The following is a 17,500-nucleotide window of genomic DNA, read 5'->3' as shown; positions in this document are numbered from 1 at the left end:
GTATCGATACAGTATCGCGAAATGAAATATTGCGATATATCGCGATATCAATAATATTGCCCATCCCTAGTCCCTGGCGTGAAATATTTTCAGATGGGGGGTCCGCAGATAAAATACATGTTAATTTGGGAGTCCTTGACATGAAAATGTTGAAATGAAAGAAAAAAAACGGGTTCAAACAACAGTAGGAAGCAAGCCCAAAGCTACACTTTAGAAACAAGCCCAAAACAACGCAACCCTCACTATACCAATATCTACAAGCGACAAAAAAAACGAGCCCAAAGTCGCATACAGTATAATAAGTAGACATGGCAACACTGGTTGTGAGCCTGCAGACGGAGTGTGGAAAGATACACCGGCATCTTTCATAATCATGCTGAATAAATGTTATTGTTGCATCGTCAAAACGCATAATTACCTACCGACTTTTCCTCTTGAACTAACCTCTGAGCTATTCCGGCGGCTAGGACTGGTCGAACCAGAGTCATTCTTTAGGAAAATGAATCCATTAGGCTGTGAATACGTTTATCTTGCCAGCACCGACTAGGAGCTAACAAAGGACTTTCTTGCTTCTCCGTCAGTGCAATCACTTAGACAGCAGTATATGTCTATGGACACAGCAAGAGGAAGAGACTGTTAATGGTAATGGATTCACAGAGGGAACAAATGGGAAAGTGGGACTAATTTAATGACTTGAACAACTTGGCAAAAATAGCAGATCTAAAATCTCTCAACTCGTTGCAATGTGACGCGTTGTGTGCTTGTAAATTGCCTACTTTCGTCGAAGAGATTTTGGTGTAGAGGGGGGGAAAGGCAGACCTAATACAGAGCCCTGGGGGACACCAGTCAACTAAGTATATAGGGTTCAAGTGGTTAACATGTTACTGACAGCATTGGGAAAACGGTCAAAATCTGACCAAACAAGTGCATTCCACTGCCACTGTCTCTGTTCTGTCAGTCTCTGTCCAGCAGCACAATTGGGGTAACTCACCCAGCAAGTATGAAATGCCCTCACTGCACATGACTGATACAGTAATGGAGAATGTGTCTGTGCTGGGTTTGACAGGAGAACAGAACATGTATGTAGAAGCTAGTATGCCTTGAGCACAATGAGGACATGGGCTCACTGGATGATGCATGCATGACCAGTGATTGTTGTGCATGCATGTTTTAACAATGGCTGCCGGCCAGCCAGCCAGCCAGCCAGGTACAGTCAGTCAGTCAGTCAGTCAGTCAGTCAGTCAGTCAGTCAGTCAGTTTCACAATATTTTGCATCACAGTCAGTCAGTCAACTACACAATTTGTTGTCTTTAGCGATACGGTACTGTAAAATGTTAATTTCATATTCCACTGAAATTTTTATGTTATGCTGAAATACAGATTATACTTTACACAAATAATGAGAAAGACAGTTCTCATATGCTCTCGCTCTCTCTCGCTCGCACGCACGCACGCACGCACGCACGCACGCACGCACGCACGCACGCACGCACACACACACACACACACACACACACACACACAGACTGAGGCTAGGCACATGGCGACTGGAATGATTGAACCCCTGCTGCCTAATCTCCGTTCTATTCTGAGCATCTAGCCCTTCACACACACACACACACACACACAGACACACGCGAGCGAGCGCGCTCGCGTCTTCAGACAGAGCAGTAATATAAATCCTAGGTGAGTCCAGCCCACAGGTGCGTGTTGCCCTGTCACATGTGTTAGCATCATCATGCTAACGTGCCAGACTGTGACTTCACTCTGCTCTCGGGCGCGGGGATAATGAGGCCGGTCGAGCGAAACAGCCAGTGACATTTTGGAGGTCCTTCCTGGGGGTATACTGTATGCTTTGATGTGCATGACAACCCCGTCATGTGGAAACTTTGACTTACGCGCCATTTTTGGCTCACTGCACTCCATAACCTCTTTCAACCTGCCAATCCTATTTTCGGTGTCATTATTGCCAGAAATGTTTAAACATTTTCAAAAACTGTGAAATTAGCAGATATATATGTTGCGTCGCGTGACATGGGGCCCAAGATCATATGGGCCTTCTACAGAGGCACTGAGAGCAAGCCTCACTATTTGTGTCACTGCCTGGTATGGGAACTGTATTGACCTCAACCGCAAAAACAGTGCAGAGGGTCTGGCCAGGAGGTCAGTGCTCTGATGCTGCGAGTGCTGTTTCTCTGCCTGAATCTTCCTAATACATTGTCAACACTTCACCCTGACTGGATATTAATATTTTCCATTGTAACACTACATACACATTCAGTATATATGCTAATATATGCTTACATGCATAATACATACAGTAAGTGCAGTATATCATATTTAGAGGTTGGATCTGTGCATACTGCACCTTCAAAGGACCTCAAACTGTGCACTTAATGCACTTAATTACATGTTTATTTACCTTACTACTTGTTATTCTTAATTCTTACTTTTGTTATTGTTTATTGCTTCTCCAATGTCGAGGAACAAAGACCAAAAATGTTACTTAATGTGTACTCGTATGTGAGATGTTAAAAATCTAAAATAATCTTGAATCTTGATGGTATTTCAATATTTGGAGTGAGTTGATTTTGTTGAGTGTGATGAACCGTTTTGGTTCCAGGAGAGACATTTAACATTTCAGGACTATCTACAAGGCATTGCAGCGTTTAAATATGAGAGATGGCATACGTCACAGTACCTGAGACATTGCCGTTAGGTTAATCTCTAAAGCCATACTTCTATTAGAGACGTTTCCTCATTGCCATGAAAGCACATTCTAACACACCAGTACCACATGCAGGGCAGTCATAGTCAGGGCGCATGCTTGTCAACTCCATTCCCTCTTCCTCTATATATTTAGATACATCCTCATTAGAAAGCATTTATCTTAGTCCATTAGTCAGAACAGGGAATGCACAATAATTAATTTAGCCGTCAACTCTGAATTGTAATGTAAATATTGTTGTACTGTACATAGGCACTATAAGTACAGTGCATACTGTAACTCCTCCAACGCGATGCGATTGTCAAGATAATTATGCCATTGCATTCCAAGTAAAAGTTATTTTGACAGCTCAGCTATGCCTTTGTCAGGGTGAATCATTAACCCACGTTAATCCTACTACCTGATTAAGGCAACTTAGCTGTTGAAACAATTGTCTTTTTTCTCTTGATGTCTTGATAAACTCTCGCCCTGTATGTATAGCAACCATCTGTGTTTTCAGTGTTTTAATTGCTTGGCCACTGTTGATCTTAAGTGCATTTATTCATAATCTTTACTCACAGAAAGACAGAGAGGCCATCCCAGAACAGGTTTTTATCAATAGTGACCGTTCAGTTTCACATTACAAGTTGTAACATGTTCCTCACGTTGCACACAAAGAAATAAGTGTGAAGCCACGCCAGAGTCTCTACAGTCACATGCTAGAGCTGCTATGTTCAGTTATACAGGAGCAATCTCAGCGGCTTTGATGTAGAGAGCTGTCAGCGATGAAGGAGCGCTTTGGGGGCCTAGCGACTGAGACACTATCACACTCTGAAATCACTTCAACACAGAGAGGATCATCTATTCTAGGCTCATCATTGGGTCTCTGTGGACCTCTGTCATGGTTAGAATGAAGGCTTAAGAAAAGCTTTCTCATGGGACAAACACCCACATTTCTCCACATTTCAGGCTAAATGTAGTCAACGTCAAAATGTAATTGATGCAAACTTTCAACTTGTGTGAACTGTCTGTGAACTTGAAGCAGGGAGTTCTGGGAGGGTGCATGCATGTGCATCACAGAAATAACCTTTTATTACCAATTTGAAATGTAGACCTACACCTGTGGATGTGTAAATACAAAGAAAGAAAAAAAACAAAAAGAAAAAAATAATAATTTAATTATTTCTATAAATGTGATCCATACCTCTCTTGGCGCGTCTGCTCAGCTGTGGTTTCCATGGCGCACTCCAAGGAACTTTGGAGGGAATGTAGCTGATTGGTCGTCTCCTTCAACAGGAAGCGTGTAACAAACTGCTCCAGATGAGTGGAATCTTGGTATTCCTGTCAGTCAAGAGAGGAGAGAGGAACAATTTTGAAAAAAGTTGAAAAATAAACATTTAAAGGGCAAGACCACTTTGGTAGTGGTTTGGGTTGTGTTACCTTGCCATGATGTAACTCCAAAGGTGGGCAAGAAATCAAAAATAATTTCTCCATTGACTCAAAATATGCTCCTCATTGACTTACATTGTACGGAAATACCACTCTGATGCAGGCTTTTTTAGCCTGTAAACGAACGCAAACAAAGATGATTCTGACAGTATCAACATCACCAAACCCAGTATGCTGTTTTCTAAATAGAAATGTCAACTTCCTGTTGTTTTTACTAGTTGAAGATCCGGATCCGGATCCAGATCCGCGGATCCAGTCCTAATAAAAATAGCAAAATCAGTACTGGGTTCGGTGATATTCTATACTGTCAGAATCAGCTTAGTTTGAGTTTGTTTTCAGGCTAAAAGAGCTCCTCCCGAGCCTCTTCACTGTACAATGTAAGTCAATGAGGGGCATATTTTAAATTATCAATTTCTAGTCGATGGAGAAATTATTTTTGATTTCTTGCCCACCTTTGTTGTTACATCATGGCAAGGCACTGTAACTACACAACCCAAACCTCAAGTAAAGTGGTCTTGCCCTTTAATCTTATAGAATGGAATTATGGAGTCATAAATACATCATAGATACGTCATGGATGACTGACTTGTGGCCACATGAAGAGAGATCCATACTGTTTAGATCCTTTTATCATTAGACTATCGTTATATAAGACTAGGAAATCAGACTAGGACCACATGGAAACAGCAAGGCCCTGGCTTCATGACCGGCCTATGTTGTCACTAGTCTATAACATATCTATGACATATTTGGGCACAAACCCCATTGATACTGGAGAAAAAAATACTGGAGGTAGGCCTACTGCTGTGGCCTACTGGCAGTGTGCATACACTGAATAAAGAAGGCGCTGGAGCAACTCGGACAACAGCGTGCATACACTGTTTACGGTTGGTGAACGGTTGGTGAGATTTGCATCATCTTATCAATGATGAACAAAACCTCCTAACTCCACTTTTTGTTTTGTTTTGTCATTTCCGGAAAATGAAAAATTTGGAGTTAGCTGGTTTCTGCCGGACAGCAGTGATATACAGTACACACACACACACACACACACACACACACACACACACACACACACACACACACACACACACACACACACACTTATATAGCTGTAATCATGTGACAAAAAATATGATTCTAATACAGAAAAGAACACTCTTCTAGTACAGTAGGCTCAGCCTACATTATATCTGACCACGAGTCAGGCTCACAAAAGATGTTGTGTTTATGTGTGGATTTCCAAAGTCGGTTTCTAGTAAATATATACAGTATATTCAACTACCAAAGGTGCCCCAATAAGGGTGGAGGACGGCAGTAGCTTGAGTGAGTAGAGAGGTCATCTGCGAATCAGTATGTTGCCGGTTCATCCGCCCAGCTGCACCAAGTCTATGTGTCAAAGTGTCCCTGAGCAAGACAATTATCCCCTAACTGGTACTGTATCAATAGCGCCCACTGCTCCTAATAGTTAGGATGGTAGAGAACAAATGTCAATACACAGTGACAGAAATACCCCAACACACCACATGCTATTGTCTATATATGGTTACCTATTGTCTATATATGGTTATGCCTATCATTTATATCTATTTCTATTTATATGGTGAGATTAGCTGCGAACAGGCAAACACATACATACAGGAACAAATATATAGAGGGGTGAAAACATAATCTCCCCCTGGCGGAGATAACAAGGTGATGACACTAATTCAGCCACCCCTCTGAAATTAGATCACCATGGCTGTCTCAAGACTTGACCGTCTGTTCATCCTGCTCGACACCGGAACCACTCCAGTAACTCGGAAGGCCGCAGCCCAGCAGCTTGGCGATGTGGTCAGACTCCACCCACATGAGCTCAACAATCTTCTAACCAAGGTCTTGACCTATCTACGGAGTCCCAACTGGGACACGCGCATTGCAGCGGGCCAGGCTGTAGAGGCCATTGTGAAGAATATCCCTGCATGGGATCCGGCCCCAAAACCTAAAGAAGAGTCTTGTGCAGACTCTTCACCCGAGGGCTCCTCGTGCAGCCGGTTGAGTTTCGACCACTTTGACATTACCCGCCTGCTCAAGCACGGGGCTTCCCTGCTGGGATCTACAGGGGCCGAGTTTGAGCTGCAAGAAGACACATCTGGGGAGGTGGACCCAAAAGAGCGTCTGGCCCGCCAGAAGAAGCTCCTTCAGAGGCAGTTGGGCCTGGACATGGGTGCTGCTATTCGCATGGACACCGAGGACCTGTTCAACGATGACGACCTGGACTACAGCTGCCAAGCCAGCGGGCCAAGATCCCAGGGAGGAAAAATCCCTGCCCCTTCTGGTTGCCAGAGCCATGTGCCCATGCAGGCTGCCGAGTTGATAGATTCGGAATTCCGGCTAGGCATGAGCAAACGGCAGAGGAATAAGGCAAAGAGGATGTCCAAGCTTGTAGCAAAGCAACGATCCAGAGACATGAATCCTAATGAGAAAAACAATGGCAGTTTTGAGGGAGAGCCCGAGGAAAAACGCAGGAAAACCACCAATGTTGTCATTGAACAACCAGCAACAGAGTCTAAGGTCTTAATCGAAAACGTTCCAGATGCCTCCGGTCACTCGGAGGAGACAAACGAATGGCCTCTGGAGACCTTCTGTGAAGAGCTCTGCAATGACCTTTTCAACCCTTCGTGGGAGGTCCGTCACGGCGCAGGCACAGGTCTCAGGGAAATCCTCAAATCTCATCTCAGAGCCGGTGGAGGGAAGCTGCCGGGAAGCACCGCCGAACAGATGTCGCGGCAGCATCAGGAGTGGCTAGAAGACCTGGTCATCAGACTGCTCTGCGTCTTCGCACTTGACCGCTTCGGAGACTTCGTATCGGATGAGGTAGTGGCCCCCGTAAGGGAGACCTGTGCCCAGACATTGGGCGTGGCCCTTCGCCACATGCCTGATAGTGGTGTTTCCATGACGGTGGACATCCTCCTCAAGCTGCTGACGGAGGACCAGTGGGAGGTTCGTCACGGAGGTTTGCTGGGGATCAAGTACACCCTAGCTGTCCGACAGGATCTCATCTCAGCGTTGCTCCCTCTTGTGCTCCCGGCCATCACGGAGGGTCTGCAGGACCTCGATGACGACGTGAGAGCGGTGGCAGCCGCGGCTCTCATCCCAGTGGTCCAAGGCTTGGTCCAGCTACTGCCCAGCAAGGTTCCCTTCATAGTGAACACGCTGTGGGATGCTCTGCTGGAGTTGGACGACCTCACGGCCTCCACCAACAGCATCATGACCCTGCTGTCCTCGCTGCTCACCTACCCACAAGTCCGACAGTGCAGCATGCAGCAGTCATTGACAGTGCTTGTTCCCCGTGTTTGGCCGTTCTTACGACACACCATATCATCTGTCAGGCGGGCAGCATTGGAGACCCTCTTCACGCTGCTGTCGAAGGCTGACCAGAGCTGTGCTCTGTGGCTCAACCCCATCCTCCAGGACATCCTCCGACACATCTTCCAGTCATGCATACTGGAGAGCAACCAGGAAATACTGGACCTCATCCAAAAGGTGTGGATGAAGCTTCTTTATCGGGTGCCCCACCAGTACGTGGTAGCAGCCAGCTGTCCGTGGATGGGCACCTGGCTGTGTCTGATGATGCAGGCCTCCAACATTCCCATAGACCGCAACATGCTGCTAGAAGTCAAGGCTAAAGCAGGTGCAAGACCCCGCCAAGGGTCCGGTCAGGCGGAAGAGACTGTGCAGGAGTACATAGCAGGAGCAGAGATGGTGACGGACGACCCAATGACGAGGGACTACGTGGTGGTCCGTGCTCGCCTCATGGCTGCCAAATTGCTGGGGGCTCTGTGTAGGTTTATCTGTGACCCCCAGCTCAACGCGGTGTCTCAGGAGGTCCGGCCGGCCGAGTCTCTGAGCCAGCTGCTGCTGTTCCACCTCAACTCCAAATCTGCCCAGCTCAACGCGGTGTCTCAGGAGGTCCGGCCGGCCGAGTCTCTGGGCCAGCTGCTGCTGTTCCACCTCAACTCCAAATCTGCCTTGAAACGCATCGCAGTGTCCCTGTTGCTGTGTGAGTGGGCTGCACTGCAGAAGGAGTGTCAGGTGGTATCCTCCATGGTTCAGCCTCGTCTGTTGGCCATCCTTTCAGAGCAGCTGTACTACGATGAGATCGCCATTCCTTTCACGCGCATGCAGAACGAGTGTAAGCAGCTCATCTCCCTGCTGGCCGATGCTCAAATAAACCTCAGAGACCGCCGCAACTGTAGCATTTTCACCATTGACCAAGCCAATGATTTGGTGACCACCATCTTCACAGAATCAACGGCGCGTCTAAATGTGAGATCGAGGCAGTGGCAGCTGTTGGACAGCAAGCGGCAGCAGGCCCAGGCGACAGTAGCGGAGACTAATGTAGAGTGGCAGAAGCTTCATATGCGGGTTCACATGTTCACGGCCTGTGCCTTGGTCAACCTGCAGTTGTTGCCCGACAAGCTCAACCCGCTGGTGAGGCCTCTGATGGAGTCTGTAAGGCGGGAAGAGAACACCTTAATCCAGGGCTATGCCGCATCTTTCATTGCCAAGCTGCTGCAGCAGTGTAGCACCCGCACACCCTGCCCCAACCTCAAGATTGTCAAAAACCTCTGTGCTTCGATATGCGTAGACCCGACCGCCACCCCATCCGCAGCTTGCCCTGTGCCCCCCACACTTGAACCTGTTAAAGATGGCGGGTTGGAGAAAGACTGCACGCAGCACATGGTCAACAAAACCCGAGGCATCATCACCCTATACCGCCACCAGAGGGCTGCCTTTGCCATCACCAGTAAGAGGGGCCCTGTCCCCAAAGCCCCCAAGCCCTCCACCACAGAGCTGCCCCCTGGCAGCACCATCAACATAGAGCACGATGACAGTAAGAAGCCGTGTCTTGTTCAGAGACGCGGTGCAGAGTTCTCACTGACAACCATCGCCAGGCACTTTGGTAGAGAGCTCACCAGCTCTCTGCCGTACCTGTGGGAGAACATGGTGGGGCCGCTAATGACTGTGATCAATGAAAACCAAACGATTGATGTGCAAGCCCAACTAGAGAGGGGCGACACTGCCACTCAGGAACTGGTCAACTCTTTACAAATCCTGGAGGTCATGTCAGGGGCCATGGATCCAGAACTCAAACATTTGCTACTGCAGCACCTGCCCCACCTTTGCACCTGCCTCCAGCACCCGTACACAGCCGTACGCCACATGGCAGCACGCTGTCTGGGAGTGCTCAGTAAGATAGCCACGCTGGAGACTATGAATCACTTCCTGGAGCATGTGCTGCCCTGGCTGGCTGCGATTGATGACTGCACCAAGCAGGAGGGTGCTATCGAGGCTATGGCCTGTGTTATGGAACAGTTGGACATGGACATCGTTCCCTACATTGTGCTGCTGGTGGTCCCAGTGCTGGGTCGCATGAGTGACCCCAGTGATAGCATTCGCTTCATGGCCACGCAGTGCTTCGCTACGCTCATCCGCCTGATACCCCTGGAGGCAGGCATACCGGACCCCCCAGCCATGTCTGCTGAGCTGATTCACCAGAAGGCCAGAGAACGCCACTTCCTGGAGCAGCTGCTTGATGGCAGGAAGTTGGAAAACTACATGATCCCTGTTCCCATTAAGGCCGAACTTAGGAAGTACCAGCAGGATGGAGTCAACTGGCTGTCCTTCCTGAACAAGTACAAACTGCATGGGATCTTGTGTGATGATATGGGTCTGGGTAAAACCCTGCAGACAATCTGCATCCTGGCAGGGGACCACTACCTCAGAACCCAGGAGTATGCCAGGACCAAGGCAGCAGACTGCAGCCCCCAGCCTTCTCTGGTAGTGTGCCCTCCCACACTGACAGGCCACTGGGTGGATGAGGTGGGTAAGTTCTGCACCAAAGAGTACCTCAACCCCTTGCACTACACTGGGCCACCTACGGACCGAGTGAGGTTACAACAACAAGTGAAAAAGCACAATCTTGTGGTAGCTTCTTATGATGTTGTAAGAAATGACATTGACTTTTTCCGAAATGTGAAATTCAATTACTGTATCCTCGACGAGGGTCATGTCATCAAAAACGGGAAGACCAAACTCTCCAAAGCCATCAAGCAGTTAGCTGCCAACTTCAGAGTCATTTTGTCAGGAACGCCCATCCAGAATAACGTTCTGGAGTTGTGGTCCCTGTTCGATTTCCTTATGCCTGGCTTCCTGGGCACGGAGCGACAGTTCGCCGCTCGCTACGGCAAACCCATCCTGGCCAGCCGGGATGCCAAGAGCTCCTCGCGGGAGCAGGAGGCAGGCGTCCTTGCCATGGAGGCCCTGCATCGGCAGGTGCTACCCTTCCTCTTGAGGAGGATGAAGGAAGACGTTCTGCAGGACCTCCCTCCCAAAATTATTCAGGACTACTACTGCACCCTGAGCACCCTACAGATCCAACTGTACGAGGACTTTGCCAAGTCACGGGCCAAGGTCTCCGTGGAGGACACAATCTCTACCGCCTCCGCGCAAGAAGAGAAGCCCAAATTGAAGGCAACAGGCCACATGTTCCAGGCTCTACAGTACCTGAGGAAGCTGTGTAACCACCCAGGCCTGGTGCTGACCCCCCAGCACCCAGAGTACAAGCGCCTAACAGAGCAGCTGGCAGTGCAGAACTCCAGCCTGCAAGACCTAGAACATGCACCCAAGCTCTCTGCACTCAAACAGTTGCTGTTGGACTGCGGCCTGGGGGGTAGCGGTGCAGTGGAGGGGGGCTCTGAGGCCGTGGTGGCCCAGCATCGCGTGCTGATCTTCTGTCAGCTCAAGAGCATGTTGGACATCGTGGAGCATGACCTGCTGAAGGCCAAACTGCCCACCATCACCTACCTGAGGCTGGACGGCAGCGTGCCGGCCAGCCAGCGCCATTCCATAGTCTCCAGGTTTAACAACGACCCCTCCATCGACGTGCTGCTGTTGACCACCCATGTGGGCGGTCTGGGTCTCAATCTGACAGGCGCAGATACGGTGGTGTTCGTCGAGCATGACTGGAACCCCATGAGGGACTTGCAGGCCATGGATCGCGCACATAGGATAGGACAGAAACGGGTGGTCAACGTGTACAGGCTGATCACGCGAGGCACACTTGAGGAGAAGATCATGGGAATGCAAAAGTTCAAGATCAGCATCGCCAACACGGTCATCAGCGAAGACAACTCCAGCCTGCAACGCATGGGCACCGATCAGCTTCTCGACCTCTTCTCCTTGGATAAGGACGCCCAGAAGAGCAGCGAGAAGAGCGACCCCTCACCGCCGACCTCAGGGAAGGCCTCTATGAAGTCGTTGTTGGAGAACCTGGGAGAGCTGTGGGACCCGCAGCAGTACGACACAGAGTACGACCTGGACAGCTTCATGCACTCCCTTCCCGCTGGAGACTACCACGTAGACACCCCCTACCCCACCCTCCACCAACAAACCATCGTCCCGGCTGCCTGCTCAAGCAGCAGCTAGCATAACTCCCTGGCTGCTGAATGCTCACTCCACACATACAAATACAATGTAAAGATTTAACCACTTGAACTCTAGCATACCTCTTCTGGGCATGTCGTACTGTGAGCATTCGGCAAAAATGGATGAACATTTGACGAGCTTTCCACAAAAATAGCGAGATCTACAAGCTAACAATGCATCATGTTGCAAAATAAACTAATGTTGCAGCCCTAGTCCCTTTTCAAAAAGGGGCCAGAAAATACGCATCAATCTGGCGGTCTTTGAGAACCACTGAATTGCAACACTATGGTTTAAATTCAGCCTTATGTGTGACAAGGCATTGTGTGCATTTAACTTGATGGATTAAATGGAATAAGAGAGCCTAGATGCATAAATATGCTCAGTGGTCTTAAATCAAAATTACACTTTGGTAGAGGTTTGGGTTGTGTATTACTTGCCATAATGTAACTCCAAATATTGATGACATATCTTCAATAGTTACTCTGTTTATTAGAGATTGATATTCGGAACAGGACAAGGCTTTTTTTTTTAAACAGGGTCTAATAACAGTGTGGCTTGTTTAGGTACAGTATAAGGTTAAAATTGTTGTGTTTAGTTAATAGGTGTTAGAGGTGGTTAAAGGTGCTGTAAGTGACATTTTTTGTTGTTAAAATAAGTGCTAAATAGTTCTATAATAGTTCTATATTCCAATATAGTAATAATTGCTATAGAGTACGTATTTGTTCAATAACAGTGGTCTCCCCATCTCTCCAGTTCTGGTGAACACAGTCCAAATATTGGAGATAGGAAATACATGTAAAATAAATGGTGGGCAGTGTTGTCAAGGGCCCACTATTCCCGTTACAGCCAGTAGGGATACGCGGGCAGGCAAGATTTCAGACGGAACTAGAAAATGTGCTCCTCGGAGCACAGGTCTCCGCCAGTACTGTTCCTGATTAATCCTGTCTTAAGTGTTACTCCGCCATTTCTCAGCCATTTCGTGATTACTCCTGTCTTACCTCACTTTGAAAGAGTCTTTCAAAGTGAAAGACTCTTTCAAAGTGAAAGACTCTTTCAAAGTGACACATCTATTTATAGGCCGCTGATACGTCATGCGTCTCACTAGCAAATCAGAGCACACTCTTTCAACGTATTGTCACGTGTCACGTGAGGCTTGACCAATGTTAGCTTGGCCGAGGGGGGGGGACGGAAAGTGAAAACATAGTCTCCTGGCGGAGACAATTATCGCGGGGCGGGTGGAGCGGGTCAACAGTGACACGAAAAAAGAAAAAAAAATGTGTCCATGTCCAGCAAATGTTTGCACATTAGACCATAAACTGCCATTGATTTGAAAGTCTGTCCGCGTCCGGCCGGGTTGTTGTGTTGCTGTTAGGGAACAATGTTGTGTCTGTCTGTGTTCAGTGACTGCAAGTTCAGCGCTCAGCAGTAAGATCACATTACTAAGAAGGGGAGGGGCCGTTGAAAGTGTGAGGATAAAGAACATATCTTCAAGGTAACAACGCTTCGAGTTGCAACACGTTGTTAGCTTGTAGATCTGTTCTCCCAAAATGGTGACGTAAATTGCGTCAGACCACTTCAGGCCACCTAGTGGCCAAAACCCTTGAGCAATAATAGAGTTTTATACAAACAGTACATCATGCAAGTACAGTATCTGTTGTGGAAAGCAGCTATTGTTATCGCCAGAATACTGAGCAATATTTGTGGAAAGTGTGGAGTTATTTGGAGCATGCGTCTGCTGTGAGACCCTAGCAAACACTGACTCCGCACTCCATGGGTGTCCTCCTCCATTCTTGTAGAAAGATTGGTAAGACCTGAAGGAAGTAAGAAAGAAGAGGCCCAATTTCTTTCCAATATGGCTGCTGTTGCAGCTGCGGCCTGGCTCCACTACTCGAGGACGTTACATGAAAATAGAAGAAATTGTCTTATTCCACAACTGTCACCAGCCACCACAGGACACCAGTGTCATTGTGCTCCCATTCTCAAGTGACACGATTATTTTTATTGTGTCAGGTGTGAATGCACCTGCCCTTTTTTAAGCTTAAATTATACCCCATCTGACGAGGGTGTTTTGATTGGTGTGCGCCTGTGTGTGTGTGAGGTTTAAAGTCTTATATTTCATTGTACCACAAATAGGTACAGTAAAATAGCCAATCTACAAGCTCGCAACGTGTCGATGCAACATGCGGTGGGCTTACAGATCTGCTATTTATGCTAATTCTAACTATACTAAAATTGGTGGACGGTGGACATTGGACACTGACACATGTCAAACACAACTTGCCGTTACATACCCATATATGGAGAGATGGGGTCATCAACGCGTTACTATGTCATAAACGCATCAACATGCCCATATATGGAGTAGGGATGTGCATGACTGACCAAAATCAAAGTCGATTATGTCCACACCGCTGATCCACGGGCCCCCTTCTGTTGTGTCTGACATCAGTGCACGTTGAAAATCTCCATGGATTCTGTTGTGTCTGACATCAGTTCATGTTGAATGGTTTATGTTGTGTCTGACATCAGTGCATGTTGAACATCTCCATATATGTGCATTTGACACGGTTTCTGTTGTATCTGACGTCAGTGCACGTTGAAAATCGAGGCAATTTTAATATAGCATAGCCGATCTACAAGCTCACAACAACACATCCCATCGCGATGCGACACGTTCTTGTGAGCTTGTATGATTGTGGTTTTTGTCGTACAATGACATATATGCGGCTTATGAGGTTAAAAATATCCCCCCACCCCCTGTATTATTATTTTATTTCTTTTTTTACTAAACAAAACCTGCACATACAAACAGAACAGCATGTTTGGAGAGCTGTCATCTGCCACCACGTCTGGTCCATACCAATGCACATCATGTGTGTGCTAGGCTGTAATCATAGTGGAGCGAGCGAGAGAGCGAGCACTCGGCACGCCAGGGACAAGCATACAACACCTGCTCTCTGAGAGCCAAGCCGTTTTGTACGCTCCACTAGTATACCGCTAATGACACGCCATATCGTCACTGACGGGTGGAAACCTTGTATGTCCATGACCGTTTCTTTTTTTATTGCTATTTAAAAAAACTATATTGCTTTGAAAAAGTGTTAAGTTTAATGCCCTTGGAGAGACTCTCACATGTTCTAACGGATACCTTGGTCGATTTTGTAGAAGCATGGCTGCCATTAGTGCGATATATAGGGGATGAGTGGTCAAATGTTTTTAATTGGGAGGGAGGGGATGGATACAAATGGCTGAGCTGTATATGGGGGAGATGTAGTTGGCAGCAACATTGTGATGATTTACGAGGTCTACCATGACTGATCTGTGTGCGCGTGCGTGTGTGTACATTCTCCACCTCGACGACCTGCTTTTGACTAGTGATGGACTTTTGATTGAATGTTCATGTTTACATAAATGAGAAATGTGTTGTACTCACAGACAATGGTGGAAAAGGCACTCATCTGTTTCACTTAAAATCACATTGCGTAACTTTTGTCAATTCATTAATATTTTTTTATTGTATCTTTCACTATGTCACTATTCTCAAAAAACATTCTGCATAAATGTGTTTTCTGACACCATATCTTAACACAATTTCTAATCGCGAGTGTCTGCCAATCCTCATGCCAAAATGACATGCAGGTATCGGAAATGTACTAGAAAATCTATTTATTCATGTATTTAAATTAAAAGTAAAAATATATTTGGCACTAATACCCTGCGTAGGCCTATAATCATTTTGGAGCGGTACAGCCATGTTTTTGTTTCAAACTGAGTTCTGGGAATCGCAGTTCTACAGACAACAGAGCAACCAAAGGTGTCCCCAAAAAGACTACTAAAATGGATGCCACGTAGTGGGACTTTAAATCACTTATGTCGTACGCGCCCGTGTGGTTCAACACGAGCTGCGTTCACACGCATGCACTCACTCAAGTGTGTGCGACCTTCGTGACATTTTAGCCTGGAAGTGTCTTAAAAAATGAAGTAATGAGGATACATCTGTAAACAAGACACTTGGGGTTACACTCCGAGAGCTGGCTTGGAGTATATAAACAGATTTTTCATATAGTTGAAAGTCGTGGACCCCTATATATTTTCAATTCATCGTATTCCTTACTTTCTTCTCTTGTTTTCTTGTGTATTAAAGGCTTCAACGGGGTGCATAATTGACAGGGGGGGTTGTATTTTTTAAGGAGTGAAGTATCCTTTAAGGGTAGACAACACGACTTGCATCTCTGGTCCGACCTAATGCTTTAACTCAGTGGTTCTCAAAGTGGGGTCCAGGGACCCTCAGGGGTCCTTGAGGGGGTTCCAAACGGACACTTTAAGGTCTGTCAACCTGAGAGTACACAAATGCACAAATACATGCGTACACTCTCAGAGTTATGGGGGTCCTTGAAATTACAAAGAGAGTCACTGCTTTAACCCATTAAAACCGGGTAAGAATCTGTGTCATTTAAAATGTTTGCGTTGGTTATTCAAAAATAGCAGATATGCAAGCTCACAGCGCGTCACTTCGTGCCGCGCTGCAAGCTTGTATATTTGCTATTTTTGATTATTATTTTTTTGAAAGTGTGAGAACTACTGATTTAGAAGGCATTTGCAGAATCGTCTTAATGGGTTAACATATATGACATAGAAGTAAATGCTACGCCTACCTTTTTGGTCTTGTCCATGGCCTTCAGTATGGACATATTCAAGTCCTCCAAGGCAGCGAGGACATTCTCATATTCACCAAGATGCTGGGAGAAGTATTCTTTAAAATAAAACAATGAATATAAAACATATTCAGTCACTCCAAGACAGCAGTACGTAGGTATAACATTTATTTTAAAACATACCCCTCTCTCTGTGTACATAATTTATTCCATTATGCAGTAAATTCCTGACTGTTAATTTACCTCTCAGCGTGTATAAAATGTCACCATACACCGTACATCGGTTTACTTACCACATAATTCATCAGTGTCCAGGTTACTGAAAATTGAATGAAAAGGAACAATTCAGAGAACTAAATGCTTCAATGAACATATTACCCTATGAAAATCAATGAAAATGTTATGTTAAAATCAGGACAACTCTATGTGTGTGTGTGTGTGTGTGTGTGTGTGTGTGTGTGTGTGTGTGTGTGTGTGTGTGTGCGCGCGTACGTGCGTGCGTGCGTGTGTGCGTGCGTGCGTGCGTGCGGGGGTGTGTATAATATGTCAGCCTGGTCGCCAGAGAATTAGTATACATTGCACGGATTTGTGCACGTCATTCCGTGCATAGTCGCCTAGAAACCCCCAAATTCCGTGCATATGTACGGGGAGTCCCACGGTGGGCGTAACCAGTCGCAAACCGGAAAAACCAGGAAGTAGAGCAGTCCCCACAACAAAATTTACGATTCTGTGCCTATCGGTACGTAACTCAAACGGCGCTGAGTAGGCTCAAGGGAATGTCGCAATGTTCAGGACGGCAACTCGCTCGCTTTAGCTCGCTCGGTGGTCCTTCACACGGCGACAATTCCCTTGAGACTGCGCGTCTCCGAAATGGTTTAGTCACAATGGGTGAGATGCGAGGCGGCTATGCACGGAATTTGTGGTTTTCCAGTAGTCTACTGTATGCACGGATTTTGAGAAACGTTGAAAAACGTTCAATGAGAACGTTTCCTCTGGCGATCGGGTTGAATATGTAGGCTACCCTAATATATAAAGTTGAAAAGCAAAGTGCAGCAAATGAACCTTGCAAACCTGTGATGTTTTTGTTTAGCCATTTGCAAATGAGTAAATCTCATGAAAGAAAACTTGAGAGCACATAAATAAACCAGAAAAGTGCTCTCCTCTGAGAACATGCAAGTCCCCGCCAGGCTGGGTTGCCTACCCAACCCAGCCTGCATCC

The 17,500-nt window shown here is 46.7% G+C and overlaps 2 protein-coding genes across 2 annotated transcripts in view; one reads left to right on the top strand and one right to left on the bottom strand.

Annotated features, from left to right (window-relative positions):
* necab1 (N-terminal EF-hand calcium binding protein 1) overlaps positions 1-17,500 on the bottom strand; it is a gene marked incomplete at both ends in the record, with an annotated part of 47,707 nt that overhangs the window by 15,056 nt on the left and 15,151 nt on the right. The window contains 3 exons of the mRNA XM_084081070.1: positions 3,912-4,048; positions 16,282-16,379; positions 16,575-16,600. Of these exons, the coding sequence (XP_083937196.1) occupies positions 3,912-4,048; positions 16,282-16,379; positions 16,575-16,600 (261 nt within the window). The remainder of the gene's footprint in view (positions 1-3,911; positions 4,049-16,281; positions 16,380-16,574; positions 16,601-17,500) is intronic.
* Positions 5,894-11,626, top strand: LOC311061189 (TATA-binding protein-associated factor 172-like; the record flags this gene model as incomplete). Its single annotated transcript, XM_084079747.1, has 1 exon — positions 5,894-11,626. The coding sequence occupies one exon, from the start codon at positions 5,894-5,896 to the stop codon at positions 11,624-11,626; it is 5,733 nt and encodes a 1,910-aa protein (XP_083935873.1).

The sequence above is a fragment of the Gymnoscopelus microlampas genome (assembly GCF_963454915.1).
Source record: "Gymnoscopelus microlampas genome assembly, chromosome: 15".
In the NCBI taxonomy this organism is placed as follows: domain Eukaryota; kingdom Metazoa; phylum Chordata; class Actinopteri; order Myctophiformes; family Myctophidae; genus Gymnoscopelus; species Gymnoscopelus microlampas.
The sequence above is the reverse complement of the archived record's forward strand: the minus strand, read 5'-3'. Positions and strand labels throughout refer to the sequence as shown.